The sequence below is a fragment of the Lytechinus pictus genome, chromosome 1, assembly GCF_037042905.1.
Source record: "Lytechinus pictus isolate F3 Inbred chromosome 1, Lp3.0, whole genome shotgun sequence".
Taxonomy (NCBI): domain Eukaryota; kingdom Metazoa; phylum Echinodermata; class Echinoidea; order Temnopleuroida; family Toxopneustidae; genus Lytechinus; species Lytechinus pictus.
The window spans coordinates 3,051,566-3,076,160 of NC_087245.1; the positions used below are offsets into that span (position 1 = coordinate 3,051,566).

Consider the following 24,595-nt stretch of genomic DNA (forward strand, 5'->3'; position numbering starts at 1 on the left):
TATGAATGCTTTTGTTTCTTATGATTTTATAAAGATTAAATCAAATAGTTTTTAATTTGATAATAAATTCTCATTATACAAAAAGTAATCTCGAAGGAATGATCGGAAGCACTACAGGATCACCTTCTTCTTCCGTACAACGATGATGATGATGAAATACATGTACATTATGAAAATAGTAACTTCTAGTTGTGGAGTTTATACACATTAAGATAAAAACTATGGCATGCCTTACTCTTAATTTACAGCAGGCCTGATTCACACTGCTTAACTGACATTTAAACGACCGTTGAATAAAAAAATGTTTACAAATTTTGGTAAATGTTTAAAAAGTGACCCAAAATACTTTAAAACTGATAAAATATTCCCTTAATTCATATCATAATGCTCAGAAATAAATTAAGAATGTATATTTCACTAATGAATTATAGTGCTGCACTCAACCCAGGTGAGGTTAATGGGTACCGTCAGGAAGTAATTACTCAAAAAAGCTGTGCGCACCGGAAACGGTAGACTAGCTTATCTGGGGTAATACAGCAACGCCTTGAGCACCTACATTGTACAATTGTAGCAAGGTGGATATGTGCGCTATACAAATCCTTTGTTGTTATAATTATTATAAATGTTTCTAATTTGAATGGAAGTGAAACTAGACATGTAATGTTTCTGTCAAAAAGGATGGTAGATTTGCATTTCAAGTACTGGTAGTCCAGATCTAAAACTAAAATACACAAATTTGAGCATGTGGGGACATATAAAAGTCGCGTGGTTTCTTCTTTTGATCGTTCTACTACGTTCTATCATGAAAATTTAGATAAATTTGATTACCTGTCAATGTTTCCCTCTTTTGTGGCAACTGATGAACCCAAATAATGAAAAATATCATCAAAAATGTCGTTTGAAATCAACCTTTTTCATACGAGCAGCTATCTTGGAATCTAACTTTTAACCATTCAATTTCAAACTCTACTTTATAAAAAAAAAGATCCCCACATGCTCAAATTTGTGTATTGTAGATGTTGGATCTAGACTGTACTTGAAAATGTGAAATATTGATATTATATTGTTTCCATTCAAAATGGAATTGTTTATTACTGATACATTCTAAGTTCATGTCATGCAGGAGAGTAACTATTAAAGAGAACAAACAAAACAACAACAAAATGGCTGCGCCTATGCACAGGAATTATAATGCTTTTGGCCAATAACCTCAAGCAAGAAAAATTAGAAATCCTGCCTGTTACAAAATGTTTACATACTACATGTAGCTCTTCTAGGTTGATTAATGGTTTTGAATTGTAGTATCATATCAACAGATGTGTAAGTTTTGTAGATCCAGATATGAAATAAAGGCCTCAAAGTGATTGATATTTATACTTCATAGTCTTTGGTGACACTGAATTTCTTATGATTTTCTTTATTTTGGAGGAACACTATTTTTCACCGTGAAATTCTGGGTGGTAATTGGACACAAAAACAGGATGACTCAGGCCTAAACCCCTTCAGTATAAGTGGAGACAAGTCAGCCAATGTAGTTCACAGTGGAACAACAGATGGTACAGAGACTGATGCTTTCAGTCTATTCAGTCAGTTTATACATACCCCCGGTACATGCTTTTTATGTCCATCAACGTTTTCTTTGTCTATAAAGCTCCAAATAAGATCAGTCAGTGGGATAAATAAGCAATATATTATCTGTACACTACATGTACATCAATATTCTGTTCTTGGATTTATGTCAGAGCATCTGTGTAGCTTGTTCTAAAAATTAGTACAATCAATATGTCTTTCAATGATTAATGCTAAAATTGTTTTTATGCTTGTCTTGTTTTACAGCTATGTTCTGTGGTATGCCATACAAACCAGCAAGCTACTGTTGAGCTATCAGACTCTAACATGGACACAATTTTGCAGCACAATGATATTGTCTTTGTCAACTTTTATGCCAATTGGTAAGATCATTTTTTAAAACAAAATAACATTTCAACTCTGTAGGCTTAACATTGTTATACACTTTGAACGAATCCCATTCTCCATCCACCCTCTTTCTTAGGCTGCGTTTATGCGACCTCAAGCCAGGATCACGATTCAAAATACAAACATGAATCACAATACCACAGAATCAGCGTTTAGTTGACCTTCATTCCAATGCTGTTTCTCTTGGATTCGGGCCGATCATAGTACACGTTCCATGGGCCGATTCATTGCGGATACAGTGCGCAGTTTGACAGAGGAAGGTCAGCTTTTTCGCACGTGTTTCGGCTCTCAAAAAAATCAATCTTTTGCTTCCAGAATTCAGTCTATTATACTTCACTTTGTTTACTTCTATTCATCTTGTTGGTTTATCGAAAATGGTGTTCAGAAGATCCAATTTGATATTGACACTCTTAACTCAACAAAAACTGAGATTATTGTCTGTCCAGTTCAGTACTAGAACATGAAGTTGAAGACATGACAAAAAAAAAGCAGTGGACGGTTCGATGACAAACACAGAACTTGAAGATAAATGCATGTGACAAGAAATGCATGCATACATGTAGCACATGTACATACACTGAGCTTAGTTCACGCCTTGAGCTTGGCAATCAGTCAAACCAAAAGTAGCCCAACATAACGTCATAGAATCATGATTCAAATCACGATTGCATTTATAGATGTACATGTACGACCTTTTTCGTTCGTGATTCCACAGAAACGTCTTGCCAAAGGCCCCTTTTTCCGTGTTTCATGTTTGTGATTTGAAAGACGTTTATTTTCACTTTTGACTACCCGGTAAACGCAATTGTGATTCTGCAGAATCATGATTTGAATCATAATTCTAGGGTAAAAAAGTGGAGCATAAACGCATCCTTAGTTGATTATTTCATCTGCATGCCAATATTACTGTAGGAGAAGAAGTTTGATTATGCACTTACTACTAATTGGACACATCAAAGAATTAATACTACGCCAGGCTCTGCAATCTGATATGAGAGTTTGTAAATCATGAAACAAATTATTTGTATCCCTATATATGAAATCAACAAAATTTAAAGGACTCCATCCTCTGGTTTTATGAGGAAGGCGCAACAAAAGTAAATCAGAAATAACTTCCTTCTCACTACGGAAACAGTTACCAGCAAATCTTCATCTCTGTATAATTACGGTGTTAGAGATAGGCAGAAGATTTCCATAGATTTAAACTTTTGTTTTGTGATTTCTCCAACTAATGTTTTGTATGCTCATTTTAAGTCATACATGTGTATGTGCCATCTAATCTATCTTTCAAGTACTTCTTCACAGTCCATATTTTTTAACCATACAAAATGATATTTTCTACACATGCCCTAAATGGAAAATTTGTTAATAGAAAAAATATTTCAATCCCAAATCAAATGCAGCTTACATGCATTCCATGCAAGAGCTTTTCTTGAAAGAAAGTCTGTTCTTTAACACTTGATACTTAATAAATTCTGTGCATTCCCCCTGTCTAAAAAGAAAATTAGTCATTAGCCCTTTAAAGTATATTTTTAGCACCAATCCCATTCATTTGATCTGAAATATTAAAGTCTCCTATTGCATGGAAGTACATGCATTTTTGTCTCGCCTGCATAGCAGTGCGAGACTATAGGCGCCGTGGCGTCGCCAACATTGAAATCTTAACCAAGGTTATTAAAGTTTTTGAAATGTCCTCATAACTTAGAAAGTGTGACCTAGTTCATGAAACTTGGACATAAGCGTAATCAAGTATTACTGAACATCCTGCCTGAGTTTCAGGTCACATGACCAAAGTCAAATGACATTTAGGGTCAGTGAACTTAGACCATGTTGGGGGAATAAATATCATATTTTTATAAAGTATACTGGAAAATGACCATATAGGATATCTACCGGTATCCATTCAAAATTATCTGCTTTTTTACCCTGACTGGTTGCTACATGTACATGGTTATCATAAACAAGGCATGGTTTTACTTTTATCAGTCTGCTTTTTTATTATGTAGTTTGCAGGCATGCGCAAATCTCAGGTTCCTCAAAATGAGCTGGAGTGGTCTGAATGTTAGAACAGAAGATATGAATCTGAATTGATCATTTGATGTACATTATGGATGCTTCAATTATCCAAATCAGGGACAGCAAGTTGCCAGTTGTATCAGGCTCCTCCAAAGACCAACTTGTTGATTTTCATGTGTTACTGTTAAATAGTGTATGCAAACTGCATCCAATTAGCCATTTCTTATAGTGATCATGATGGTGAATAGTGATCATGATGGTGATAATAATGATAATGATGATGATGATAAATAATAATAATAAACAGAAATATGTTCATTTATAGTGCTCTTTATACAAAATAACATTGTATTACAGCGCTTTACAAAATGATTTGGAGCACTGACAAAAAACGATATCAAATATTAATATTTTATACTACAGGTAAACATGTACTATATTGCAGTACATGTATATACTTTACTTTATGTATCAGAATTAAAAATTACACAAATAATACATTCTGGCTTTGAATGCATCAAAGTGCATGATGGAATCATATTATTTCTACCGGTAGTCATTGACAACAGATGCATGTGCATGTGTTAATTATCATTAGTATATTCATCATCGGGAATATAGTACAGTCTCTTTTTATATCCTATTGCTACAAATACTACTAGTAGTAGTAATTCATTTGTTTATCCTGACCTTGCATGCAAGTACATGTACATGTAGATTATTCCAGTATTTGAGATCATCATGAATAATTAACAAGTAATTTTCTTCATGATGACAGCACATTTTCCCCATGCCAAGACTGAATAATGTGCATACATGTATTGTGTATTTGTGTAGTCGATGTGCATCAATTACATACTGTATGACTTTATGTGTAGTTGGACAGTTTGCTATTGAAGTTATGAATTACATGAGGATTCTTATTCTCAAACATGAATTGTGAATCAAATTATTAAACTATTGGTATGATTGAATGTCTGATGTAAATAATGAATATCTAAATAGTACGCTATTCTGGTACAAACATGAAAATTGTTCTTTCAGTCTTACCTTGATACAGTCACTAAATAAACTGGGTATGTACAAATATATTGGCTTTGGACTTTAAATAATTAAGTATTTTTGGAAGATTCAATTCCAGGAAATACATGTACATGTACATGTACATCCTGTTTTATCATTTAGCTCTACATTAGGTAAAAAACAATGCAAGGAATATGTCGTATACTTTGAAATTGGGTGTTTCAAAGCCTTAAGCATTTAAATCCATAGTGCAAGGACAAAGGGGCACCACTCTGAAACCTTTCAGTTTTAATTCCTCTTGTATTTAATACGGATATACAGTATTATAAAACGTGCATGTTAAGGACATGTTGCTTTTTAGTTTTGAAGGATTTGTCTGAATCACAACGTGGGGGAAATAGTGCCTACATGTATGATCAGTACCATCTGATTCATGTACTTCATAATCAGAATGATTTTACCCTTTCTTTTTTTTTAAATGAGAAATACAGAGCAGTAGGGGAGAGCGGGGCGAGTCAGCCCCATTTTCCCCCCACTCTTCTAGAGCCGTGCTTACTTTAGCAGGAAGGTCGTGTCTTATCAGTTATAAAAGGCCTAGGTAATATCTACCTAATATCCTATTTTCATCGAGGACATACACACGGTTTTGGAAAAAAAAGGGTCGTAAAGAAAATCTTCGCTACAGGGCGAACCTGCCCCACCCGGGGCAAGTTGGCCAGATGGGCGGGGCTAGTTCACCCATAACAAAACAGTGATATATTAAACTATTAAAACGATGTTTTCAAAGGTAACAAACATTTATTTAATAGTTATTAGTAGCCAACAAGAAACAAGATGAAGTTATAACACACATGTATTATGGGAACAAATGAATGAACACAGATAAATTGCAGGGCGTAGAAGAGTAGGCCCTAATATGCCTACTTGTAGTTTTGAAAGTCAAAAGGGGCCTAAGCTTTCGATCCTAGCAGAATCTTTGTCGGAGGCAAAATGACAAACATAAAGTGGAACAACCATAATATGGACCACAGACAAGCTACAGCAACACTAGAAACAAGGAGACAAAAGGGGCATTAGTGAGTAGAGAAGACCAATCAGGTTAACTGTGGAAGGAAAGTAAATAAGAAAACACTAAACTACAAATACAGAAAAATCAAACATATATGGATAAAACAAGACAAATTAGATAAGGAGGATCACATGGGAGTGCTTGTAATTTTATCTTCAACAAGAAGTTTTCCGGAGGTAGAAGAAGCTTTTTTACCCATCAACGCAGTGAAAGCAACTAGTTTGATTTCAGTGCTACTAATTAATTAGCACTAATTATTAAATGCTCCTACCAACCTTAACGTAGAAGCATTGTTTTTCCACCCCCAAAAAGTAATATATGGTCAATTCCAGCCAAAAGTTGCATTTTTCCATTTTTTAAAGTTTCTTTTCTGAGCAATTTTGTTTATACTGTTTATAAGTATACAGTTTAAGGTTTACAAAAGCACATTTATATTTACTATACCCTGATTCATTCATAAAATACACAATGTGCACTCTGTTGCACTTTGGTACTAAGATTTCATAGAAAGTGTACAACTTTCACCCATCTCTGGCTCCTGGCATGCAAAGGGTGCTGATGAAAAATTCCACTGTCCATGTGACCTCCAAGCAGTAATTTACCATTACCTGTATTGTTTTACATGCTGCAGTGAAACGGCGAGGCACAAAATACATTGCAATGTGTGAATGTTCGATGTCCCATAAGTCACAGTTTTGAGCATTAAGTTTACCTCATATGCTGCCATTGACTCCTGCAGACAAGCATTGGACTTTTTTATCTACTACAGTACATGCATGCATCAACAAATCAAGCTGCATCTGCATTGGACTTGAAATAGCTCTACTGGGGGGACATACATTTAAGTCCCATAAGTCACAAGTCCCATAAGTCACATATACAGTTCGTAAACCATGCCACCTTAAAGCTGTCCATGACAGCAAAGAGAGAGACAAGAATGCTTAAAAGCTGGAGGGTAGTCTGCTGACTGTCAGAAAAAACAGTCAGAATATCATAGGCAGTGCATGGGAACAAAAAAAACTTGCAATGTGTGCACAGCCCAGAAAGAAGGAGAAAACTGAATATGAGATATCTCGCTAAAATGCAAAGCTGAATACAGGTGAATTGGGTTTGTTTCACCCTAGCTTTTATTCATTTTTTAGGTCCAGATCACTCTCTTGGTTTTCTTGTCCCTTGAAGTATGCATCCACTGTTTTACATATGATGTGAACTTGGTATATAGTCCCATGGAAACTCGACCTATTGCAATGTCCCATCAGTCACAAATTTTGTAGTTGAGGGACCCTCTGGATCCTGTCAAAATAAAAGCACCAGTCTTCAGATGCATAAGGCTACCATGAACAGAGCTGTTAAAAAGGCACATACAGCACTCCCTACCAGCCCCTGTAAATGCCAAAAAGTTGTTCAGAAGCTTGCCATCAAGTTTTCTCAGAATCATTCCTGCCGCCTGTCAATAGTAAGGAACATGCGCATATAGAGTACCGAAGTGTGACATGGTGACATCACGATTTCATGACATCGAATCGGCCGGTTCTAAACTGAGTCGCAGCTGCACAATCGTCTATACACATCTGTATTTGCAAAAATGGTGATGTGTGTTGTCCCTGGTTGTTACCATCATTCTGAGAGTCGTAACAGGGCACCGTTTCATAAAGCTATTTATAACTTAAGAGCGACTTTAAGAACGACTGGTGATCCTTGTGGTGAATGTTATCATAAATTGGCAATGTTTTAGCGTGTATAAAGAAAGGATCACCAGTCGTTCTTAAAGTTGCTCCTAACTTACGAACAGATTTATGAAACGGCCCCCAGGTTCTTTTAGAACCAGGCCGCCATGACACCATGGCAACTGACGTCATTGCTTCGGTACTCTATAAATGATGATGTCCTTACAGGCATTCTGAATTTCTATGAAAGAGATGACATATCAACCCAAGCAGCTCGCAAAAAAGAATTTGTGATAGGGTTCACATGCACCCCATGACATATTTTTAACCATTTTTTTTGTATTGCCTGAAGTGTATAGTTAATGAATCTTGTTCCCTTTGCCAAACCGTGTTCCATGGGGTTCCAAATAGGCAATTTTTGGCGGCCATCTTGGATTTTCATGAAAATCAATCAATTTTCATATTTTTTGCACAGACAATGGTAAAATCTTCCATGTAAATGAATACGCTTTTTACTATACAAGTATAGACAGTAGAAATCGATTGCAATCGTTTTCTAGACAGTCCAGTTAATAATTTTTTAAAAAGGTAAGAATTTATGCCAACATTTTCATGTTTTTTGTCAAAAATTTGCATGTGCACTGATATCTGTTTTATCATAAACATCAACAATTAATGAAAAATATCAGCATTCGACACGAAAGAGAATATGTTAACGAGAATATTGATATACTTCATGGCAGTATTAATGTGTTAATTTGCTTATATGTAACACACTGAAAAGGTAACTTTCTTACCATACTGTACGAGACGGATAGAGAAAAGCAACATTTATTTGTCCCATCTGTAACAAATATGTCCTATCATTATGTCCCATCAGTCACAACGGAAAGTGTGTACATTCTTATTCTAATTGTTCATTGTTCATCTCTTTGCTAAATATTTATGATTGTAATTGTTTATTGATTATTTTGTACTTATTTGATTACAGTTTTTAAAGCCTGCTGACAAGTTAAGAAGCTTTTTTTTTGGGGGGGGGGTTAATGTTCCCTTTATATACATGAAGTGCATGAAAAGATGTTTCTGCCCTTTGTTGAATTTATTTCTGACACAATGGCATGAATTATTAAAGGTGTCATCTAATTAGGGAATATTTTTTTATGCTGAAATTAAGTTTGACTTAAAAAGTCATTGAGAGGAAATGTAAATTCCATGAAATGAGATAGGGTCCCATCAGTCACATTCACTTGTCCCATAAGTCACACACGATTGTACACAACTACTGAAACAAATGAAATGAATCAAGTCCAATTCAAGTACTGTTAGTGAGCCCTATCACTGGTTAATCTCCAAGCCCAAATCTAAAAACATTGTCATAAAACTGAGATAGTTATGGCACTTTGAACAAAAGAGCTCAATTTGTGTGGTCCATCGACGTCCCATAAGTCACAGTGACATTTCTGAAGATCTAGCACCCTATGCAACCAAGCTGAAAGCATACATTTTTGTATATAGTAAGTTTCAACATTCTTCTTATAGTTTAATAAAGTAAATCCATGTTTGTGCAGCTACTATTCCAGATATGCACTTCAGTTATGTGGAAAAAAGTATCAAATGTCCCATAAGTCACAATGGAATTGACCATATATATATATATACTGAATTATATTTATAAAGTTTGAGGTACTTTAAAAAAAGCACATACGGTAGATCGTTTGTTAATGGGAGTGCTGGCTTTAAACTTCATGAATATGACCGCAGAAATATTTGATCATAAACCAAAAAGTTTGAGAAGCTTGTTGAGGTTAATGACAAAAAAATTCTCATAAAAAATATCTCATCCAACTTAAAGTGAAAATGTTGTGACAAATTCTTTATTCTGGCGTTCATCCTTAAATGCTATAGTCTGTGACTGGTATATAATTAATCTGAATCTGATGGATCACAAATATGACACAAGTATGATCGAGCTCCTTCAATACCTGTGCATTCTTCATGTGACCAAAAGTGGCATTGGACGCACTCGACCCACTTTTCTCGTGATCTGCTGTTTGACCATGGACCTAGACAGACAAGACACAACGCATCATCATCTACTGAAGAGCTAGACTGACACACCTGCTGCTTTCTTCCCCTTTTCCCACTCTTTGTGTTGCTTGTTAACTTTCCCTTCTTCTTGAAGAGTTTCTTCTTAGTGCTCCTGTCAACCTTGCGGGGTTTTGACATCTGCTCTGCTTCCAAAGCATCTTTTACGGGAGTTTTTTTAGGATGGCAGACTTCCTCTTCTTCCTGCGTCTTGTTGTTTGTTTGCGTGGAGGTGCATTGGGGTAGGGAACCACAATTTCTGGCGAGAATTCGCGACTGGTACATTTGACGAGAGGAGTGTTGGATGACTGATGGATATCATCGCTTCAAGGACATCACCATCTGGGATAAGGGCATTGTAGTGAGACCCATTTCCTTCCCCTGTGAGGACAAGCGAGATTGTCAACTTAGATGAAACATTCTCGCGACCAGGGGGGTGCTTGCTTACAGTGTAACTCCCATCAATCTGTGCCTTCTTATATATGATAACAGTGATATGCAGAGCATTGCATAATGCAGGAATCAAAATGTCACATGTCTCCGTGTTGTACACTCTTTTGAAGATGTATTTGCACAACTCACTGACAATATCTTGGGATTCAACCGCAAAGTTCTCGTAATATGCCTTGTTGTACACGACCTCACTGAACATGGACTCAGAAATTCCATTCTCTGTGATTTTCAGACCCTTATCTTTGAGTGCGGCAGTGACGGCATGAAGGAGACAATGACCATCTCCTGCAAATTCAACTACTTTGCCACATAGTTCTACGATTGGTCCAAACTCTACTGGCTCTTGTTGATCTGATTCACAATGCTCACTGTTTGGCATACATTTGGCATCGAAGGTAATGGTGATGTTGATCTGCTAAAAGATTGTACTGCTGGTATTTCATCTGAGCTCGATGTGCTGGGAGTAGATTCGGTTGCTGTTGGGTCAGGTCTGTCCATCACTGTTGACGGGGCAAAGTCCTTCTCCTTGAAAACATCTAAGTTGAACGGCATGATACCAGATTTGATGAATCCCTGAGTGATGTTCCGCTGTGTGAGCGTGTCTTTCCATATCCCTCCGACGATTCCGGCAATGTCATACAACGTCATACCTTTCCCCGGGTTGTTCCTCATCCAGCTGGCCTGGGCCACAGCTGCTCGTCTCTCCGTTTCGTCCACGTTCCTTACATTGTGTGCCTGAAATTCATGCCTTTCAAGAACACTGTGAAGTGTCTTTTAAAAATGTTCGACATTGGTCTTGTTGAAAGCTGTTGCCCTTCCGATGCTGGTAGATTCAGGTTGTCTGATCGACAGCGTGTTATTCCTCTTCAAAAAACCTGTAAACCAGTCCCTTCCAACATATCCTTGTTCAGACCATGACTCAGGGACCAGGATGTCGAATGCCGTAGCACATTCGTACGCTAGGCACCTCACTTCATACGGAGACAGTCCAAGAAGATGTCGGCTGCCCCTTACCTTTTAAGTAGTCCGCCATCTTCTGTTCTTGTATCTCGGTAAATACTGTCTGTCGGGCATATCCAAAATTGACTTTCTCAGATGACCGCCCTCTCCGGCAAGCGTTTAACTTTCTTGATATTGTTCCTCAATGTTGTTCGAGGTATTTGAAATATATCGGAGGTCTTTCTGGTGCCATCCTCCGTTGACAGATAATGATCTACTGCTAGACTCATTACATGTTGCGGAACGCGTGGCGCGGTCAGTTTTCCGTTGGTAATTTTGTACCATTCTGCAAACATATGAAAAGAAACAGGCATTTTCAGTAATGGGTTTTTAATTAAACAAAAGAACTTACTAAAATTGGATAGACAAACCTGACATCTACCATCTTTTCTGACACTGACAATATATGAAATTATTCTTCAATAACATTTAATAAACTAGCAACAAACATATGAATTCGTTTTTACCAATGCTAATGATTATGTAAAGAAATAAACTCAAAGTCATGTTTTTCGTCCAGAAAGAGTACACAAACATTCAGTAAATCGCTAGGCACCAAATAAAAAAATCAAAAAAAAAAATTCTGTGGACAATTTTTTCTCATGAGCTTTGATGAGCCCTAAAAAATTGCATATTCACTTAAAAATGAGATGAAAAACTGAAATTCTGTAATAAATTAGGGTTTTCACATGAGATTCTGTGTGTTTCAAATGTATTTTAACTTTATTAAGTGAAATCTGAAGGATGAATGTCAAATTTCCAAAAACAAATGCATATGGGTAGAAATAGCCATACTGAGTGGGGTGAGTTCGCCCACCTGTGGGGCAAGCCTGCCCCCCGGGCGAACCTGCCCCGTTGCAAAGTAGGCGAACTCGCCCCACGGGCAGCCATTTTCTTTTCTCTTCTACGCAAAATGTATCAACGGCATATTTCAGTAGCTAAATATCACACCTTTCGAACAACAAAACTTACTAAAACTGCATTTATAAGTGCCCATAGGGGGGAAAAAATCTGACATTTTTTTTTTTACTTACGTGGCCTCGAAATGTATAATTCGTTGTAAGTTTCTCAGATTCCAAGCTTGTGAGCTCTCGTCAACGTGTGTTGTTACTTATGGATAGGTTGTCATTACATAAGCAAAACTTATATCCAATCACAGCAAAGGGGTAAATCACATGGTGGGCGGACTCGCCCTGAGGGCCAACTCGCCCTGCTCTCCCCTATGCTATGCAATACGTGTGTGTGATTATTTCACTGACATGTCCTAATTGTAAGGCTCTACATTGCATGAAGTGAGATAAAGAGGGGGATACACTTGTAATATCTTTACATGTAGGTAGCTTGCCCTAAAATGGCCTTCATTAGTTTCAGAAGAGCCTCTGTAATAATTTGTTCATTATTGTGCTTAACTTGGCCATATCTTGTAAACAGGTAAATCATGAGAGTCCTTGAACAGCTTCATCCATTTTCACTGATTGAAACTGTACAGCTGTGCTCAGGGATGTTTATTTAGTGGTAAATGTGCAAACATGCCTTTGCAAGATTTAATTGATTTTTTGGGGCATACGTGTATACTACATTGAATTACATGATTTTTCTTTACAGAGTCAAGATTAAATGAAGGCATCATAGTACACGTACTGTGTACTTATTCTCTCTTGAGTCTAGTTTATGTATTATGATATTGCAATATTAATTAACACTGTAGTAATTATGATATACAGTAATACATGTAAAGACACATTTTATAGAAGTAAATGACAGTTTACAGTTATTAACACTTTTAAACATAAGTTTGTTCAAACTTTAATATCTTACACTGTATTTGTCTGAAAAGTCTAAACACAGCAAACCTATTGCCTTTACCTGTAGCTGTACAGCTGTTACAGGTGCAATACGGTATTTAAACTTCATGAAATACACTTAAAAATTGTATTCAAATAAAATACATGTAGGTCACTCACATTGTAAATTTCAGTGTTCCATAAAGCAGTTCATGGAGCAACACACAATTTTTCAACTTGAACAACTTCTCAGACAGTTAACTATGTACAATCATTAATGTATTCATCGTAATAATGAATTGAATGATTTCAAATACAGCACACTTCAAAGATACATACAGTAGATTTTTTGTAAGGTTCAGTCTAAAATAACTTTATGATATAAAAAAAAAAGATGAAAAACATGCTTATAAATTGTAGTTTTCTTTTTAATGTTAAAATTCTTTAAAATAATTGATTTTAAAGAAATTAAGTGTCCCTTTTATGTGTAATAGAGTAGGTGCTTAAAGGGATGGTCCGGGCTGAAAATATTTATATCTTAATACATAGAGTAGAATTCACTGAGCAAAATGCCGAAAATTTCATCAAAATCAGATAACAAATAATTAAGTTATTGAAGTTTAAAGTTTAGCAATATTTTGTGAAAACAGTCGTCATTAATATTCATTAGGTGGGCTGATGATGTCACATCTCCACTTTCCGTTTTCTTATGTTAATACATAAAATCATATTTTTTCATTATTTCATACTTGTGTGAATAATATGTCTCCCTTATAATGAAATAAGTTGCAGCAATAAATATCTAATGCACTAAATCAGTTGACAATCCAATTTTTCTAGTTCTTGGAGGAAAAAATGTGAATAAACCTAATTTCATATAATAAAATAAAAAAGAACAAGTGGAGACGTGACATCATCAGCCCACCTAATGAATATTCATGACGACTGTTTTCATAAAATATTGCAAAACTTTAAAATTCAATAACTTTGTTATTTGTTATCAGATTTTGATGAAATTTTCGGCATTTTGCTCCATGAATTCTACTCTATTTATTAAGCTATACATGTACATGTACATACGTTCAGCCCGGACCATCCCTTTAATAAATGTGTATTTTGAGTTGTGTTTTATACACATTGTAATACTCTGTAATACATCTTACTCATTATTTTTTTTCAAATTATTCATTTTGATTTAATAAAACAGGTGTAGATTCAGTCAGATGTTAAAGCCTATATTTGAAGAAGCTGCTAAGGTTGCCCAACAAGAGTTTCCTGTACAGGGCCAGGTAGTCTTTGGAGGCCTTGATTGTGATAAATATCGTAAGTAGAATTAACCATGGTTGATAATATCACCAACTAGAGTCTAAAATTGATCCAGTTCTTATTTTATTTCTGACTATCTACAAACTGTATGGAGCAGTGATGCCTAATTGTGCATTCTACATTCTGACTGAAAGTATCTTAATTATAATATGTGTAATTATACAGGTGTTTGTCCTTATTTGTTCTGCTTAGGGTTACATTATTTTTGCAAATAAAAAAGTGAAAAGAACTATATTTTATGCTCTTATGTGACTTTCACGAGTCACCACTTCAATTAGCTGTCATATTAATTTATTTGTATTATTTTGTCAGATTTAGATCAAATCCAAAAATTAAAAAATCAGATCACAAAATATTCTGATCAATGTTCATTTTATTATGTACATGTACTGATATTTTTAGCGTTGTTATGATGAAATTAGTTAGCAGCATATAAAGCTTGGGATGTACATGAATTAAACACAAAAAGTAAGTTCCCTGAAATCAGAAGGGCACAATTTTTGCAATGAAGACCTTATATTTGGTCTCTGGAAATTCCTGAAATCATTTGTTATGTTGAATAAAAGATCAGTTATATGAAAACAGCTGTGGCTTGTATTGTAGGAAGGTTACAGTTTGCATCTACAAATATGCACATGTAGGTATTAGAAGTCTTCAACTGTTTGACCGGTCAGTGTTTTGATTATTTGTTTTTGTTTCATTTAACTTTTATGGAAAGTCCTCTTACTAAAACAACGGAAGAGATCAGTATTAAAATTAAGAAGGGGATGGAGACTAATTAAAAACTTCTGATTGGGAGACATTGTTAAGGAAATATTTCACCCAGTGCAACAGCTGGTGGTGGTTGAATTTGAAATAGTAATCTCCACAGATGTGAGATGGCTTATTTTCAGTTAAGCAGCTTTGTGTTATTCTATCCTGACTTGAATAATGGTGCAATTTATTATGGCTATAAAGGAATAGCAGGAAATATTTTTCATTCATATGAATGACAAAGAAATGCATTTCCTCTTTTGGGATAAGGAAATCAAAGTATCGTTTGCTTTCACTTTCTGATAAAAAATAGACCTTAAGAAATTCAGTTACGCTTCATGTTTGAAAAATTGCCAGGTGTACCTTAAAGAGTTTTGATTACCGGTATCAACAATCAGTATATTCCAATTATGCGAATCATTTACTACATATAAATTCACATCTTGATTGTATTTTAATGTAAGAATGCTGCCAATAGATACAGATGGTTTATATTCCTTACTCACAGATCCTGTGAATTATCTAATTTTCTCCCTTCATACCATTAGCGGCCCTGGCCAAGAAGTACCACATATCCAAATACCCAACATTGAAGTTATTTCGAGGAGGTCAACTTGCCAAGAGGGAGTACAGGTCACAGAGATCAAAGGATGCTTTTGTGGCACACATCAGGGAAAACTTGAAGGACCCGGTAATCCAGCTTGCAAGTCCAGATGATGTATCTGGTCTAGATGTAGGTTTTTTTTTAAATATATATATATATATAATTCTAATAGTCCACCAAAGAGAATTACACTTTACATAAAATATCCAGACATTGATTTGTAAACATGGATTAGTAGTACACATTTGAAGGGTTATATGCCATGAATTGTAACTACTGTACATGCTATTGTTATACATTGTATGCTACTTATTACAAATGCAAGGTGATTGGCAAAGAGTAAATTTGCCTCAATTTATTTTTTTCTTGTGGAATTAAAAATAGAATCAAAGGAAAATTCATTGCAAGGTAGAGTGCAGTACAGAATAAGTAAAAAGGTGAATCAAACCACTACTGTTCTGTAATTTTGTATAGAGTAATATATGTTGGTAGCATCCATCCTTAGCTTGTTTTGATTATTGGAAGGTTAGAACATATCTACGGTACTTATTGCAGAAGGTGACGGATGTGTTTTGCAGCCAGCTGTTCAGAACAGACATCACTAGATAATAATGAATGCTTGTCAGGGAATGGCATTGAAATGATAGAGCATAAAGAAGTATTTTATTCTTCATTAATGTTTTACCTGCCAAAGTGATAGGAATGTCCCCGTGGTCATAAGCCAATTACATTTCAACCTTGTCTGTCTCTCTGCTCATTCAAATTGAATGTGATTTGATATGTTTTGGATGCTGTTATCTTTTTTTTTTTAATGTTATCTTTAGTAATGACATTACCTTGAGGAATTATAATTATAACATCGGAACCATTTCTACTGTTGTCATATATTTTGCTACCAGGCAAGGAGTATACACTCAGACATAGGCTGTTTACCAAATAGCCTTGGTAACTTTAAAAAAGTACCCTCTTACAATAAATTTGGGTCAAATGAAAATTTGATTTGGTCTCGACAAGTTTAACTCGTACATTATTCATCATTTTCAGGAGCTACCAATTCAGTTTGTTTTGAGAACTGTATCAATGCAAAAGATTTATGTCAAGTGAAAAATTTATTTATGAATTGCTGATTTATATTTGTAACAGGAGAGCAAACGTAAAGTCATTGGATATTTCAGGAGTTATGCTGATGCTGATTATGCTACATTTAAGAGGGTTACAAGTAGTCTAAGAGATGATTGCACATTCTATGCTGGATCAGGGTGAGTAGTTTTTATATGCTCAGATACCTTATAAAATGTCAGAATCTTGTATTTCTAGAGGAATTCCATAAACCAGCTGTCATTTCCAACCCATATATTTCATGATATTAAACAAAATTGCAGGAAAGATGCAATGAAAAGATGCACAGTGCCTTTATTAATGACTAAATTCTTGCTATAAAAAGACGCTATTTGACAAGTTGCCTAGCCCTACTCTCATTATTTGAACATTCACTATTTGCATGAAGTTATAACTGGTCTTCTGAGGCACAGTGTACATGTAGGTAGTCCTAAAAAAGGACTTATTATTTTGGTAAAATTCTGTAAAGCTCATGTAACAATGTTTTCGTTGGGTCATTACCAACCCATGCAGGGCTTGAGATACTCTTTATGATATCCATTTAGTCTGATTTCAGAAAATCCTTGGTAATGGATTTACTAAGGCTTGGTTTGCTTCATGGTACGTCTTTGCTCACTCAGTATGAGTGGCCAGAATGTAGTTTTGAACAAGATTCTACTTTATCTCATTGAATGAATAAATGTCTATGTATTGTTCTTTTTTTATAGTTTTTAATTCTATCCTGGATTTTGTTTTTCGGTTAGTATATTTGTGTGTATAAAACTGTAATTGTTCAGTATAGAATTTAATTTATGGAATCTATGTTAAAACGCAAAATGTAATTTCAATATCTGTTCTGTTTCTCAGATTTGTTTGTTTTGTTTTTTGATTACAGAGAAGCCTTCAGTAAAGAGTTGGCTCCAGGAAATAGCATTATGTATCGACCCCCGAGGGTAAGGGTTCACATTCCTTTTTATCACCATCAGTATCATCATATTAATCCTCCTCATGTTTCCTTTTTCTTCTTATTATTGTATTAATATTCTTTTCAATTTCAAATTCAATTTTATTTGATATTTCATTGGCTTTCCAAATATGCTGTTAAACTTGTTTGATGAAGATACAAACTTTCAGATTTATGGAATTTGTGCGACAGGATTTGTGCATATTCTTGAAAGTACAATTCAAAGTGTAAACTTGATGTCCATTTATTACGAATTCCACAAGTATATAATATTGACTCTGTAAAGGCAGAAGAATGAAAGAATTACATGTACATCTTTGTTCATCAAGATTAGGTGTTTTTTTACCTTTTTTTCCAGGATTATGGTCTTTAAATACCAGGAACTGTCTGGGAACCTGAAGCCTCCAGAATTGTTTCTCTTTCTACAATTTACTTTCAGTCAACATTTCCTATTTTGCTTCACCTTCTTTGTAATGATGATACCATGACTGTTGTTTTGAAAGACACTGCTTTTTTCACAATGAATATTGTAGCCATTTTGAAAAAAATGTACATATCATCAAATGAAAGCATCAAGTAATTGACTTTAACTTTGTAAATTTTTGTTCTTATTCTTTTTTACAGTCTATAGATCAAGACATGATATACCTTGGATCAATGACTAATGTTGAACTTCTTAGAGCTTGGTCCACTGATAAATGTATTCCACTGGTTCGAGAAATCACATTTGAAAATGGAGAGGTGAGCTGAGATCCTATGAATAATTGTCATAGATTTAGAAAATGTTTTTAATGATTGGTGTATTCTTATGGATATGCTTTTAAGAAAGCTTCTGCACATCATCCAACAAGTGGGATAGTCAGTAGTAATAATAATGAGAAGTGGTGTTAGTATATCCCTTTGCTTCAAACTTGGTGGTATTTGATTTCAATATAGCCATTTCCTCTGTATTTCTTGGCTGTTACCAAACTTTCTGGGTTTCAATAATTTTCAAGGATCTAGAATAATTACTCTGTATAGACTAATTCTGTAAAGTGAATGAAGGTGATAATTACAGTTCACACGTTGGATTCTTCTAAGTGATTATACCTGTCTGATAGTAGAAACCATATTTTCGAACAGTTACAGTACAACATTGATGTTGACCAACTCCTCTGTTGTGTATGCTGAGTTAATTAAAACCAATACAATGGGTCAGATGCATAAAAAGTAGCAATTGATTTTGCTAGGCTTTTGCTTGATTCCGTATGCATAAAAATGAGCAAGCAATGCTTTTGCTTGTAAGTTCAAGCAATCGCTAATTGAATGCTAGCATTACCTTGACGATTAAGCTATTGCTAAAAGCGTACCCACAAAGCAAACTTTTCGCTTGTGCGTTTAAGCACTTGCTTGAGTTTTGTCAAGCTCTGTCAGAGCAGTTTGAGCGTTTGATTGATCAGTGCATTCACGTTTTTTAATCATGTTTATGCACCTGAGAGAGAACCCCAAGGTGTACCGTAACCTACTTATACGTTTTCTATCTAATAAGTGCAAACCAAATGCTGAATATATGAATTTATCAAAAAGAAACACGTTAGTTTGACATCACGTCTGAGGAAAAGATGTTGTATGAAAGAAGCGGTAAGTTGCATTGCCACACCTTTGCGTTCAAGCTCTGCCTTCTCTGTAAGTCGTGTTCGCACCAGCATGACGTCAATATTGTTCAAACCCCTAGCAATTGCTCTCTGAAGGCAAGAAAAGGGTTCAAGCATTAGCAAAGGGTTATGCATATGAAATAAAAGCAATTGCTGATGCATGATCTTTTGCTTGGCTAGCTATTGCTTGTGCTTGAAGCAATTGCTTTCCAGCAATTTTTATGCATTTGACCCATTGTCATCTATTTTGGATAGCTGCTGACCTTGGTGATGGAACATTTGTATTGAATTATCACATTTTCAATGTGGTTTTATCTCACATGCTTAATGTAGAAGGAGGTATTACATAAAACTTGTGATTAAACAAGTATATTCAAGAGACAGAGAGATGTCATGATAAGAACTTTTAGCTGCTTGTTACAATGACTTTATGATTCTTTTAATATTTTTTTTATCACAGGAATTGACAGAGGAAGGACTGCCTTTCTTGATTCTATTCCACAATCCAGATGATACAGAAATACTGAGACAATTCAATGATATGATTTTAAGAGAGGTTATATCTGAAAGAGGTGAGAATATGCTGAAATTATGTATTGTCATTAGGGTGTTTAAACCTCACATAAAAAAAGAAATTGAGGGCAGTTCAGTTGTCTTTTAATAGTGGTAACCTTACATTATCTGTAAACAGTCTCCTTACTCTGGTAAAGAATTCTTCATAGGCAAAGGAAGATTATATTCAATACTGTATGTCAACACTGTAAAATCAATCTTTTCTGAGCTGCCTTTGATTAAAAACAAAAATATGTGATGTTCGAACACCTAAATGTCGATATAAATCATGTTGAATTTAGTTGGATATCTCAGTCTTACTCTTTGTGTACTTGTGAATTGACAATTTCTGACATGTAATGGATATAGCAGCACAAAATTAAAATTTTTCTGATACACAGAATGATTTGTGACTTGTGATGTTCATTATAATATTCTGCGGTAGAAATCAAGCTATCTTTCAAACTGATGTAAAGATTGCCTTCTATGGCTCATACGGTAGTGGCCATTAAATATTCTCAGATATGAAATAATGTCAATAACTAACCCAAATCTATGTATAGATAATTTAATTAATTCAGTATCTTTAACAGTGCTCATTCCTGTTTTGATTAACTTTCATTACCTATTTACCGCTTTCTTTTTGCTTTTTTTTTTCAGGAAATGTGAATTTCTTGACTGCGGATGGTACAAAGTTTACTCATCCCTTACACCATTTAGGGAAAACCCCTAAAGACCTTCCAGTAATAGCTATAGATAGCTTCAGACATATGTATATTTTCCCTAACATCAAAGAATTAACGTAAGTATCATTTTACTCTTACTTTTATTTTACTCAACTTCATCCCGGGGGGCGTTTCATGAAAGGACTTGTCGGACGTTTTATCCGACAAGTCCCATTTTATCCGACAGTTACCATAGTAACAGTACCTCTCAGCCAATCAACATCAGAGAAAGATGTCAGATCTGACAACTTGTCGGATGAAAATGTTGATGAAACACCCCCCAGGTGACCTAACCATATTCTTATTGTGAAGTACACAAAGTGAAAATTATAAGAAGTGAGGTCTGATACAAATTTATAATGATTCTGGTTATGTAAAATGACTCATCTTTCATATTAAAAAAAAATTAATTTCCATTATATATATAATTTTTCACCCCTGGGCTAGCAGCCGAAGTATTTTACACTGTTGACAAGGCTACTGTACTCAGCATTAATTGGTATTTCTTCCTTAACCCTATCAAAACTGGGCTATTTCAGACCAGAATATACTGGAGGGGGGTCAATTTGACCCTTCCCCCCTCAGATCTTGGCCGCTGATTGCTCGATCGCCGCAAAAATTTGCATGCGCGTAGAGCCGGATGTAATCTACAAGACTGGTAAAAATGAATTGTTTATATTTTTATATCTTAAATTCTGCAAATAAGCGTATGAAATATGCCCTAATTTTGGTTTCTTGTGTATGTTTTTGCCTTTAACTCACGTTATAAAGCTAGTAGAATACTAATTTTGGTGGGAGTATCAATTATTACATCTCTAACAAATGTCTACAAAAAAATTCAAAAATATAATTAATTTCTTATGTATTTTATTGTTTTTAAAATTCTTATGTATTTCTTTGTTTTTTCAAATCTTTGTTTTTTATTGTTTTTTCCAGTGAACTTTGTCAGGGACACTTTTGGGATCATAAATAGTATAAAATAAATCCATTTAAACCAACAAAAGTAAAAATAATACATTTATGAGTTATGGTTGAAAAACACAATTTGCATTGACTTTGTACACGGAATCACGTTTTTGAGCAATTTCGGGTCTGACATGCACTTACAAATGTTGCGTAATTTCGGAATCGCTTACCCGGGCGTCAGAAATTTGGTCTCAAAAGATGCGCAAGACTTGAAAGTAAAAAGTCAGCGTGGGGCGCGGTCAAAAAATTTCGCGCGGCGGCGTAGTGACAAAATTTGATGAGGGGGGGGTCAATTTGACCCCCCCCCCCCAGTTTATTAAGGGTTAAGTCCTTTTAGTGCAAAGACAAGAGTCTGCAAAATGGTTGAGAAATATGTCATTTTACTTGATTTAAAGATCAATTTTCATATCTATGAAAAGCTAGCCAGGATGCCCCATGGCATTACTGGCTGATTTTTCAAGAACGAATATCATACAAGGGAAAAATTGACAAGATGAAAAATGCTGAATGTTTTGAATAGGCTTGACTGTATTACAATAGTGGGTGATCACTTTAATTTTGGACTTTTAGTCAGTCAATTTGAAATGAAATTGGTGCCTTAGAGTATTTTTTGTTACAAAGACAGAGTTTATCAAAATTAGATGAATAGTTTATCATGATTTTGAACCTATTTGCAATTTACCACAATGTTTTTGTGCTGTAGTCATCATCACATTATATTCAAAGTTTGTTTAGACTCAAAATAGTAACTTCCTATTAATCACAATCAGTTCATAGTAGAGAATTAAGATATTTCAAACAATAAAAAAAATATCGTTGGTGTTTTTAACATTCTTCTGCAGGGTTCCAAACAAGCTGAAGCAGTTTGTATTAGATCTTCATTCAGGTAAACTTCATCGAGAGTTTCACCATGGCCCTGACCCAGTCCAGCAACAGAATACAGTACCTGGCTCTCCACCAACAGCTAAAACTGATCCTCCTGAAAGCCAGTTTGTCAAACTCATGCCCAGTGAAAATCGCTACTCATTCCGTGATGAGCTTTGAGATTGGCCTTCTATTCATACATGTCCTTTTATTCAATCTGTGATGTCTATTTTTACAATATTTGCACAACTAGGACTTGTTTTCCCATTTTATATCTATGATATCTTTTAAAGATTTGAGCTTATTAATACACTTTATTTATTCAGAGATCTGAATAGATTGTAGAATAAATTTGAAAGATGGATGGATGATTTTGATTCATGTAGTTTGACTTGTCGAGAGGGTTTTCATTTTAATTTTGCTTCCCTACTATAAAGTTCTTTTTTTTTAAATAGATGACCTAATGACTTTACCAAGATGTATATTCTTTAGCCTGACATTCAATACTTTATACTGTGTTGGGAAGTCTGTTCTATTGAATGTATCTCACCAAAACACTGCTGTTAATCATCACCCTCATCAAACTAATCTATGTTCTGTTCAAAACAGTTGTATATTCTTTAGCCTGACATTCAATACTTTATACTGTGTTGGGAAGTCTGTTCTATTGAATGTATCTCACCAAAACATTGCGGTTAATCATCACCCTCATCAAACTAGTCTATGTTCTGTTCAAAACAGATGTATATTCTTTAGCCTGACATTCAATACTTTATACTGTGTTGGGAAGTCTGTTCTATTGAATGTATCTCACCAAAACACTGCTGTTAATCATCCCCCTCATCAAACTAATCTATGTTCTGTTCAAAACAGTTGCTACTGTAGGATTGCTATTAAAGATAGGATTATATTGTGAGTTTTCACAGATATTTGACACCTTTTAATACTCGCAGTGTTTCCACACCAGTAGGTATGCCAATCTATGACAGTGTTCTGGTCCAGTGAATATCACCATTTGTGAATTGTGATTAAAATGGAATATGACTGGTTTAAACTGCAAATTAATGAGAATAAAAATGGATGCATATTTATTAGACTAGGATAGCCAAGAGAGCCTTTAATTGCAAATTGTTATCTTTCGTTGAGATAAATATTATTGCCATATTTCAAGTTTATTTGAGTACATATTCTTTAAACACCTTCACCAGAAACATAACAAGGGGTCATTCCATCATGCTGCAACTATTTATCATGTTTTGATGAATATGATTGTGCACTTTCATATCATTTTTTTGGTGGAAGATATTCAATGTTCACTTTACTACTTAAGGAGATGAGAAATATGTCATATAAAGATATTTTCAAATTGAAATATACCCCTGTTTTTTGCAACCTTATTCCTGCATAGTCATATATTCTGTTTATTTGTTTTTTAAACATATAAGACACAAATTTTCTTGTTTTCTACTATCAAGCAATAAAATGATATGATTTTCCCCATGAAATATGGTTGGTTGCATGCATTTTAGGATCTGTATATTTCCAATGTTATTTGATATTTCTTTCCAATTATATTGACATAATCCTGACTCTAAGAATAAAGAAAATAATCACGCACTAGTCCTGAGTTATATGAATTTTATATTTGTGTTCTAGGAGGACATAATGCTGCAAATATAGGCATTTTCTGATAATTGTAATATCTTTTGGTAATATATATCTTGCATCAATTTTTCAACCAAAGATTTGGTATTGACATTCACCCAATTCTTATCTTGTACAAAGGACTTGATGAAGGCAATATCCAGATATTTGTTTTAAATTGTTGATTATTATAAATGTTTACGATTGTAGAAATTTCTTGTGTGTTTTCTCTAAAGATTCTTTCGGCATCTTTTGTTTTATTGACGGCAATTCATGATTGAGGTATCATTTTATACTGCATTTTTGTTACTCTACCTTATCGTACAAATAATTTGAGATGTTAGGAGTGAAATATTTTTCTCATAGCCAGTGTCCCTCTTCCTACAGAAGAA

General features: G+C 34.7%; 1 protein-coding gene across 1 annotated transcript; it reads left to right on the forward strand.

Moving 5' to 3' along the window:
• The first annotated feature begins 14,280 nt into the window (after window positions 1-14,280).
• Window positions 14,281-24,595, forward strand: LOC129255836 (endoplasmic reticulum resident protein 44-like). The gene is made up of 8 exons (XM_054894168.2): window positions 14,281-14,396; window positions 15,701-15,885; window positions 16,900-17,015; window positions 17,750-17,807; window positions 18,443-18,559; window positions 19,913-20,024; window positions 20,665-20,806; window positions 22,538-24,595. Exons 1-8 carry the CDS (start codon window positions 14,297-14,299, stop codon window positions 22,737-22,739), a joined length of 1,032 nt encoding a protein of 343 aa, XP_054750143.1. The 5' UTR covers window positions 14,281-14,296; the 3' UTR covers window positions 22,740-24,595.